Here is a 9,262-nt window from a genome sequence, read left to right on the forward strand (position 1 = left end):
ACTTGGTAATGAAGCTTATTGGCCAAACGAGCCGTTTTCGATGGTTGCTAACAAGGATTACATCAGGAAATTGGGTATTAACTCACAGAGTCGTAGACCCAATCAAATGAATGTTAGTGAAAGAACTTATTCTCGCAAGTGCTCTACATGTAAGCAATATGGCCATGACAAGCGTTCGTGTGGGCAACAAGACCGTGGTAGTACAAGCACGTCTCGAAGTAATACAACCTCTAGAACTTGAAGATTGTATTATTAATTTATTATTGTATTGCTTTGAATTAGTATTGTAATTAAATGGAATGAATTATTTTTTAATTAGTATAAACCTCTCGTATTGGATGAATTATTATTAAATCAAATATTTATATTTGTACATTCAAATATAATAAAACACTTAAATCAAAACCCTATAAATATGACAAGTTTCAAAACTTACTTCAGGTCACTTTAGAACCCCTAAAACGACGATCCAAACGTTTAGGTGGACTTGATGTAATGAGACGACATTATTGTACGCAAAAAAAGATATTAAGTTTTATATAAAATATTGATATTTTGGGGTTTTGAAATATGACTAATCTTTGCCCAAAGTATGGAAAAAAATGTGATTTGAAAAGTAACACAAAAAAAAAAAAAAAAAAAAAAAACAGAAGAGTTTCGTGCGTGAAACCTATTAATGTGTTTTTTTTTTTTTTTTTATATTAGTTTGGTTCAATTTTTTTTTTTGTGTGCTAGAAAAGTCGCGAATTATTTTATTTGGTGCGTGACACGGAGAGCGATTTGATTCGATCGGGTCGGGTACTAAGAAGAGGGGCTAGTTTCCTAGAGAATGGGATAAGATAATTCAGATATGGCGGCACTACCTGGGAGAAGCGTCCCAATTCCCTCCATGACAACGGCTATGTCTGCCATTTTTGTGCCTCCCACTTCTTCACTCCCTTCGTCCAATACACGAAAGATAAACCTAAATTCATGGAATAAGAAACTGGTCCAATTCCGGACTCCCAAGTACCAGTCTAGGAAACCACCGTCATGCTCCGGTGCCAATGGTACGGTGGTCCAAGGTGATCGGAATGCAATGGAACTTCCAATGAGTATCGACGCTCTTCAACGTTTTATTCGCCTCAATTTGGGCAACTGGACCGGCTCTTTCCATGTCAGCATCAACTACCTTCCTCGTTCTCTCTTTCAGTGAATGCACTGCTTATATAATAGTATATGTGTAGCTTTCAAAAATTTGAGGATAAAATACATGTATATGTGTGACTTTTACGTTTCAATTTATTTTTCTTACTTTTCTTTTTAGTCCGTTTAAAAAAAAGGAAAGAATTTGTTTTTTACGACTCTTTAAGTCCAACTTTCGCACTTTGTCACATTTAACATATCTTTTATTTAAGAATACAAGAATTCAAATCTTTTTACTTTCCTTCGTGTCAGGTCAAAATCAAATAAACAAATTGAAACAGAGGGAGTAATTTCTTTTGATAAATATTCATATCCAATCATGTAAGTTCGAGCTGGAAACGTGCATTGACTATCTTTAGGCTGGATGCACCTCTACTTGAAGTTACGTGGCCTTTGATTCCATCATCTGTTTGATTTGTTTTGTAGCAATTTGATGGTCATGGCAATTTGATGCATAAAATTGCAACGAAGCTCGCGGTGAGCTCTTACGGTGAAGGTGAACTGATGAGTTTATTACAAACGTGAGCTCCTAGTTTGATTCTTCCTTGTTATTAACAAGCTACTAGTAGTTCAATGTATCTCAACCTAGCTATGTTTCCGATGAAAATTAAAATTACGTTGGAACTTAGATTAACAATCCTTAACAATTTTGTAGCTTCTTCCATGACTATTGTGTGTAAACTATATATATTACATATATTCTAACTTTGAGAATTATCCAGTTTTGTTCTTTTGAACTTATGTAGTTAGCATTTGACCCAAAAAATAAAATAAAACAAAAAAAGGTACTCGTTGGTCATCCAAAGTAAAAACATTCCTACTCTTTGAGATTAAGGTAAAGTTAAATCATTGGGATCGAGGAGTTTTTTTTTTTTTTGGAGTTCCTGAATACCATAGAAATTACAATGCTTACACTTCATGTTATATGGTTATGGTTAAATGGTATGTAGCTGAACTTTAGTATCTGGAAATCCACGTGCCTTTGTCTTCTCTTGTTTGTGAATTCTGCGAAATTGTTCATTCGGTGCATGCATATCTGTAGGTGCAAGTAGGTTCTGGGAGCACAAACCTCAAATTCTTCCGTTGATACAGTAAATTAAGAGCATTTATTAGGAAGGCCAAATTCCCACATGCTTTCTGATTAATGAGTCCCTTCACTTTCAAGATGTTTGCTTTTTCATCTGCATAAAATTAGTTAACAGTGACATTAGTTTAGGGCATCCTCAATAACCTCTGATACTGTAATGTTTGTCAACTATATGGTTTGGAAGACTGGTAGACTAACAGGCTTCAAATATTTTAGGTTATACATCAAACAACCTCCATCTACCACTTCATTTTCTGGTGACGATGATGAACCGGAGTGGTTCGAATACAAAATCAAAGAGACCAACATGTTTACCGTGGACAAATATCAACAGGTGAGCTTCACTAAGACAGAGAACTAACTTTTATCCACTCACTGGTCATACTTAATTGAGACTATTATCTGCAGTTCCCTTTTCTTTTCAGATTTTATTGCATTTGAGGTACCACTAAAAGTAGTTTGCAGATTGGCTTCTTCCCCAAGGAGAAGGCATACGCCCTAAGATATCAGACTGCTGGCATGTTAGAGACTGTTTTAAGACAGGGAGTGCTAGGTGAAGATGATATTGGAGAAGAATCACCAAGGTAACTTTTTCTGATGTGGAGATGTCATGCAATAGATAAGCTAAAATATCAGTTCTTCTGAAATTAGTGGTTGAAATTATGCATGTATTTTGCTTCTAGTTTCAGTTTGGCATTTATACACGGTATGGCCTGAACGTTGCTGCTTCAAACTTCTCTTAAATGTTTTTGCCTCGGCTCGTTTGTGTTCCGATCGGTGTTTTTATCTCTTGTGCTTTCAAACATATTCAGTTTTCACCATATACTAAAAGCAAACCAAAAAGTTAACGCTAAGAATCTCAAGAAATTAAGTAAATGCAAAAGGGAATAAGGTAATTAAAATGTAAAATAATCCTCTCATTAGAGCAGTAATTGGTTCTAAAGATCTAAAATTTTAATCATTAGTTGAAAGATCATCCTACTAGCAAATAAATAGTGGTGGATCTAGGTTATTGGGTTGGGACGACTTGTAAGCGAGAGAGTAAAATGCTCCTTTGTTTTCAAGAATAGCACAATCTTGTTTCCATTGATATGTTGCCCCACTACTAAAATTTCTACAGTTTCCTTGGCTTCTGGTGATTGGCTAATTGCGGTCTTCTTTTATGTTTTAAAATGGCTTGAGCCATTGACGCAGCCTTCGGTGCTTGAGCCTTCTTTTATATCTTATCTTTTGGTTCCTGGCTATGAATGTCTTACTATCAGTCTATAATTACTTCTTTTCCTTCACAGAAATCTGAAGCTTCCCTCTAAACGGCCTTCTATTGTATGTGAAAATTGTCTTTATTCACTGGAGAAAGATAGGCGAGTGAGAGCCTTTCATATAATGGACCCAAACGGGATACTGGAAATGATTCTAGTTTTCCTTGAAGAAAGAGGTAATGGAGAGGTCATTCCTCCCTCCTTTGACAATTTCAAGGTACTTTTACTTAAAGGGGAAGGGTTCCCTTCTACTCTTCCATTGGACTGCTCAAACATAGTTTGATTCAATATGTTAGTTACCAGAACGAAATGATTGTTTTTATATCTAGCCGTTGCATTCTATGATCATCTTGTAGGAGGATTCGGAAAGAATTCTGCCTCATCTTGGAACTTGGAAAGGTCATTCACGAACAACGCGTACTGGTGTTTATGGAGGAACAATTACTGAAGCAGATACAACTGCTATTCTTGAAATGAACAAGGACGGCAAACTAGTTCAGGTTTGTTAGCTCCTTGCTTTGGTTATTCCATTCTTAGGCTCTGAAATGAATATCTTTGGTCTTAGCTTTTGGCTGCTAATTTATTTCCTTTAATTTTCTTCTCATTTCAAGGATATCACGTCTACTTCTGGTGCCACTAATATTACAACAAATGTACATTGGACCGGTACCATGTCCAAAAACATAGTGACATTTGATGGTGGTTTCCAGCTTACTTTGTTGCCTGGGGGAATTTACATGGGATGCCCATCTGATGTGGCCAAGAATGTGCAAGAATCCACAGCATTTCATCTTGAGTTTTGTTGGCTTGAATCGCCTGGCAAGAGACAGAGACTTATTCGCACGTATGATGTAGAAGGCCTTGCTGTTTCATCTACATATTTCATTGAGTCCAAAGTCTGAGTTGTTTTTCCTCATTCAAAGAGAGCTGCTTCTGGCACCACATTTTGCTCCTGCATGAATCATTTTCCTGTGTACAATCACCATTGTTGTAGTAGTATCAATTGCATCTACATATAAAAGATCCAACGGAAGATAAGAGTAATTGTATCACATTTTTATTTGGTTGGTGCTAATAGATGTTCCACAAAATGTATGTAGAATGCCCCTGGCCAAGTCTCAAATGAAAACCTTTAGAACTACCGGTGGAGGGAGGGGATGTTCGCAGTGAATTGCATTCACCATTTGAAAATTATCAAGTATGTCACACCTCAGAGTCTAACTTGCAATCTGAAATAAGTTTTAACTTTTAAGTTAGCTTTCTCACTAGACTAGATGCTTTCCTTGTGTCGAGAACATTAGACAACACAGATTCATCCAATAGATATTTTTACCCTTTTGCCCAATATAAAAATTTAATCGAACTTCCTTCACTGGTTTTAAAAGATTGTACTCAGTTTTGGTGACTTTACTTTTGGCCTAGCTACTCTGGCCACGCTACCACTTATCTAAGCTTAAGAATTTTCATTTGAACTTCATTGGGGTAGCAAAGGCCAAAGAATGCCAAAGACCTGGACTAGATTTGACTTGTCGATTGATTTGATCCTCTTGATTGAGACTTCAAACTGAAAGGTGCGTTGATGGTCAATCACTCAAGTTGGCAAGTGGCAACTTGCCTCTTGTCAAAAACAAAGCCTTATTGAGTTATTGTAGTAGCTAAAGGACAAAATATGACTTTAATTCTCTGGACATGCAACTAGCTTGCACCTTTTTGGCTTCTTTATGAGATACTTATATGCAGGGGCCAGATGTTTACGCATGTGTACCCTGAACTGGCCTGAAGTTTGTTATAGCCGACATTTTTTTCTTTTTTGTTTCCAATTTTTTCAGGGAAATAAATTTGCACTAGTAATTCTTTTTCAAGGAATTTCATGATATTCAAAATTTCATATCCCAGGATTTCTTTTGAATCAGCTGATTCTCTTATTGATTATTTTCCAATGTTTACTCCCCAATTAGGTATCATTTGTTTGTTATATTTATTTATCTTATTGTGTTAAACTTCTATACGCTATAATTCTTTTTAACTATCAGGTTACTTAAAAAACTTATTACAAGTAATTTTGACAAAGACATTGTATATATGTGTTATTTTCTCAAATTTTTATTATACATAGGGGTAAGGGGCAGGAGATTATAAGGTGAGGAATCAAATGTGGAAAGGAAAAAAAAATCAAATCCTAATCAACAAAGTGAAAGTTTAAGAAGTCAATCAATTGAGCTACTAAGATTTTCCGTATAAAAAATGACTCTTTCCAGGTGGCATGTTAAGACCGCAAGATCAAAGACACTTTGGTACATTTAACATAGTATCTTTTGTTTAAGAATGCAAGAATTCAAATCTTTTTACTTTCTGAAACTCCGTGTCAGGTCAAAATCAAATAAACAAATTGAAACAAAGGGAGTAATTTCTTTTGATAAATATTCATATCCAATCATGTAAGTTCGAGCTGGAAACGTGCATTGACTATCTTTAGGCTGGATGCACCTCTACTTGAAGTTACGTGGCCTTTGATTCCATCATCTGTTTGATTTGTTTTGTAGCAATTTGATGCATAAAGTTGCAACGAAGCTCGCGGTGAGCTCTTACGGTGAAGGTGAACTGATGAGTTTATTACAAACGTGAGCTCCTAGTTTGATTCTTCCTGGTTATTAACAAGCTACTAGTAGTTCAATGTATCTCAACCTAGCTATGTTTCCGATGAAAATTAAAATTACGTTGGAACTTAGATTAACAATCCTTAACAATTTTGTAGCTTCTTCCATGACTATTGTGTGTAAACTATATATAATACATATATTCTAACTTTGAGAATTATCCAGTTTGTGAATTCTGCGAAATTGTTCATTCGGTGCATGCATATCTGTAGGTGCAAGTAGGGTCTGGGAGCACAAAGCTCAAATTCTTCCGTTGAGACAGTAAATTAAGAGCATTTATTAGGAAGGCCAAATTCCCACATGCTTTCTGATTAATAAGCCCCTTCACTTTCAAGATGTTTGCTTTTTCATCTGCATAAAATTAGTTAACAGTGACATTAGTTTAGGGCATCCTCAATAACCTCTGATACTGTAATGTTTGTCAACTATATGGTTTGGAAGACTGGTAGACTAACCGGCTTCAAATATTTTAGGTTATACATCAAACAACCTCCATCTACCACTTCATTTTCTGGTGACGATGATGAACCGGAGTGGTTCGAATATAAAATCAAAGAGACCAACATGTTTACCGTGGACAAATATCAACAGGTGAGCTTCACTAAGACAGAGAACTAACTTTTATCCACTCACTGGTCATACTTAATTGAGACTATTATCTGCAGTTCCCTTTTCTTTTCAGATTTTATTGCATTTGAGGTACCACTAAAAGTAGTTTGCAGATTGGCTTCTTCCCCAAGGAGAAGGCATACGCCCTAAGATATCAGACTGCTGGCATGTTAGAGACTGTTTTAAGACAGGGAGTGCTAGGTGAAGATGATATTGGAGAAGAATCACCAAGGTAAATTTTTCTGATGTGGAGATGTCATGCAATAGATAAGCTAAAATATCAGTTCTTATGAAATTAGTGGTTGAAATTATGCATGTATTTTGCTTCTAGTTTCAGTTTGGCATTTATACACAGTATGGCCTGAACGTTGCTGCTTCAAACTTCTCTTAAATGTTTTTGCCTCGGCTCGTTTGTGTTCCGATTGGTGTTTTTATCTTTTGTGCTTTCAAACATGTTCAGTTTTCGCCATATACTAAAAGCAAACCAAAAAACTAATGCTAAGAATCTCAAGAATTTAAGTAAATGCAAAAGGGAATAAGGTAATTAAAATGTAAAATAATCCTCTCATTAGAGCAGTAACTGGTTCAAAACTTAATATATATTAAGTGCTGTAAAGGGATCTCAAAAATTTTAATCATTATTTGAAAGATCATCTTACTAGGCACTAGCAAATAAATAGTGGTGGGTCTCGGTTATTGGGTTGGGGCGACTTGTACGCGAGAGAGTAAAATGCTCCTTTGTTTTCAAGACTAGCACAATCTTGTTTCCATTGATATGTTGCCCCACTACTAAAATTTCTACAGTTTCCCTGGCTTCTGGTGATTGGCTAATTGAGCCTTCTTTTATGTCTTATTTTTTGGTTCCTGGTTATGAATGTCTTACTATCAGTCTATAATTACTTCTTTTCCTTCACAGAAATCTGAAGCTTCCCTCTAAACGGCCTTCTATTGTATGTGAAAATTGTCTTTATTCACTGGAGAAAGATAGGCGAGTGAGAGCCTTTCATATAATGGACCCAAACGGGATACTGGAAATGATTCTAGTTTTCCTTGAAGAAAGAGGTAATGGAGAGGCCATTCCTCCCTCCTTTGACAATTTCAAGGTACTTTTACTTAAAGGGGAAGGGTTCCCTTCTACTCTTCCATTGGACTACCTAAACATAGTTTGATTCAACATGTTAGCTACCAGAACGAAATGATTGTTTTTATGCGTAGCCGTTGCATTCTCTGATCATCTTGTAGGAGGATTCGGAAAGAATTCTGCCTCATCTTGGAACTTGGAAAGGTCATTCACGAACAACGCGTACTGGTGTTTATGGAGGAACAATTACTGAAGCAGATACAACTGCTGTTCTTGAAATGAACATGGACGGCAAACTAGTTCAGGTTTGGTAGCTCCTTGCTTTGGTTATTCCATTTTTACCTTAGGTTCTGAAATGAATATCTTTGCTCTTAGCTTTTGGCTGCTAATTTATTTCCTTCAATTTTCTTCTTATTTCAAGGAGATCACGTCTACTTCTGGTGCCACTAATATCACAACGAATGTACATTGGACTGGTACCATGTCCAAAAACCTAGTGACATTTGATGGTGGTTTCCAGCTTACTTTATTGCCTGGGGGAATTTACATGGGATGCCCATCTGATGTGGCTACGAATGTGCAAGAATCCACAGCATTTCATCTTGAGTTTTGTTGGCTTGAATCGCCTGGCAAGAGACAAAGACTTATTCGTACTTATGATGTAGAGGGCCTGGCTGTTTCATCTACATATTTCATTGAGTCCAAAGTCTGAGTTGTTTTTCCTGATTCAAAGCGAGCTGCTTCTGGCACCACATTTTGCTCATGCATGAATCATTTTCCTGGGTACAATCACTATTGTTGTTGTAGTATCGCAGTATCAATTGCAGCTACATATAGAATATCCAACGGAAGATAGAGTAATTGTATCACAATATTATTTGGTTGGTGCTAATAGATGTTCCACAAAATGTATATAGAATGCCCCTAGCCAAGTCTCAAAATGAAAACCTTTAGAAATTTTGTGCGGGGGTGGGGATTGTTGTTCGTAGTGAATTCCATTGCCTCTTGGACTACGAAGAATTGCATTCACCATTTGAAAATTATCAAGTATGTCACACCTCAGAGTCTAATTTGCAATCTAAATTAATTTTTAAACTTTTATGTTACTAGATGCTTTTCCTTGTGTCAAGAAAATTAGACTCAACACATATTCATACAAAAAATATTGTTGCCCATTTGCCCAATATAAAAATTTAATTGAACTTCCTTCAGATCATGTAGCTCCTGCATCCTCCCCCCTGTTGATGACCTTGTTCACTGAGCTTAAAAGATTGTACTCTAGTTTTGGTAACTTTGCTTTTGGCCTAGGTATACGCTGGCCACGCTACCACTTGTCTAAGCTTAAGAATTTTCATTTGAACTTCATTGGGGTAGCAACTAGCAA

General features: G+C 36.3%; 2 protein-coding genes across 5 annotated transcripts; both read left to right on the top strand.

Moving 5' to 3' along the window:
- Positions 1 to 768: 768 nt before the first annotated feature.
- On the top strand, positions 769 to 4,633 carry LOC132621709 (uncharacterized). Of its 2 annotated transcripts, none has more exons than XM_060336062.1 (7): positions 769 to 1,156; positions 1,612 to 1,706; positions 2,489 to 2,606; positions 2,738 to 2,856; positions 3,562 to 3,748; positions 3,888 to 4,031; positions 4,143 to 4,633. In XM_060336062.1, the coding sequence occupies exons 1-7, from the start codon at positions 851 to 853 to the stop codon at positions 4,431 to 4,433; spliced, it is 1,260 nt and encodes a 419-aa protein (XP_060192045.1). In that variant the 5' UTR covers positions 769 to 850; the 3' UTR covers positions 4,434 to 4,633. The 2 variants fall into 2 exon arrangements, with proteins under 2 accessions (XP_060192045.1, XP_060192046.1); XM_060336063.1 differs by lacking the exon at positions 769 to 1,156 and adding an exon at positions 1,373 to 1,506.
- A 136-nt stretch (positions 4,634 to 4,769) lies between these two features.
- On the top strand, positions 4,770 to 8,973 carry LOC132621710 (uncharacterized). Of its 3 annotated transcripts, XM_060336064.1 has the most exons (8): positions 5,521 to 5,825; positions 5,901 to 5,969; positions 6,075 to 6,152; positions 6,662 to 6,779; positions 6,911 to 7,029; positions 7,714 to 7,900; positions 8,040 to 8,183; positions 8,300 to 8,973. In XM_060336064.1, exons 1-8 carry the CDS (start codon positions 5,776 to 5,778, stop codon positions 8,588 to 8,590), a joined length of 1,056 nt encoding a protein of 351 aa, XP_060192047.1. In that variant the 5' UTR covers positions 5,521 to 5,775; the 3' UTR covers positions 8,591 to 8,973. The 3 variants fall into 3 exon arrangements, with proteins under 3 accessions (XP_060192049.1, XP_060192047.1, XP_060192048.1); XM_060336066.1 differs by lacking the exons at positions 5,521 to 5,825; positions 5,901 to 5,969 and adding an exon at positions 4,770 to 5,489; XM_060336065.1 differs by lacking the exon at positions 5,901 to 5,969 and having other exon boundaries at positions 5,523 to 5,825.
- The last annotated feature ends 289 nt before the right edge of the window (positions 8,974 to 9,262 follow it).

The sequence above is a fragment of the Lycium barbarum genome, chromosome 12 (assembly GCF_019175385.1).
Source record: "Lycium barbarum isolate Lr01 chromosome 12, ASM1917538v2, whole genome shotgun sequence".
Taxonomy (NCBI): domain Eukaryota; kingdom Viridiplantae; phylum Streptophyta; class Magnoliopsida; order Solanales; family Solanaceae; genus Lycium; species Lycium barbarum.

What these genes read in the sequence shown, in the direction of transcription:
- LOC132621710 (XM_060336064.1), top strand. Translation starts at nt 5,776, where the DNA reads ATGACTCTTTCCAGGTGGCATGTTAAGACCGCAAGATCAAAGACACTT. An exon ending in CTGATGAGTTTATTACAAAC is followed by an intron (nt 6,153 to 6,661) that starts GTGAGCTCCTAG and finishes CAAATATTTTAG; the next exon opens with GTTATACATCAAACAACCTC. An exon ending in ATTGGAGAAGAATCACCAAG is followed by an intron (nt 7,030 to 7,713) that starts GTAAATTTTTCT and finishes TTTCCTTCACAG; the next exon opens with AAATCTGAAGCTTCCCTCTA.
- LOC132621709 (XM_060336062.1), top strand. Translation starts at nt 851, where the DNA reads ATGGCGGCACTACCTGGGAGAAGCGTCCCAATTCCCTCCATGACAACG. An exon ending in CTGATGAGTTTATTACAAAC is followed by an intron (nt 1,707 to 2,488) that starts GTGAGCTCCTAG and finishes CAAATATTTTAG; the next exon opens with GTTATACATCAAACAACCTC. An exon ending in CCGTGGACAAATATCAACAG is followed by an intron (nt 2,607 to 2,737) that starts GTGAGCTTCACT and finishes AGTAGTTTGCAG; the next exon opens with ATTGGCTTCTTCCCCAAGGA.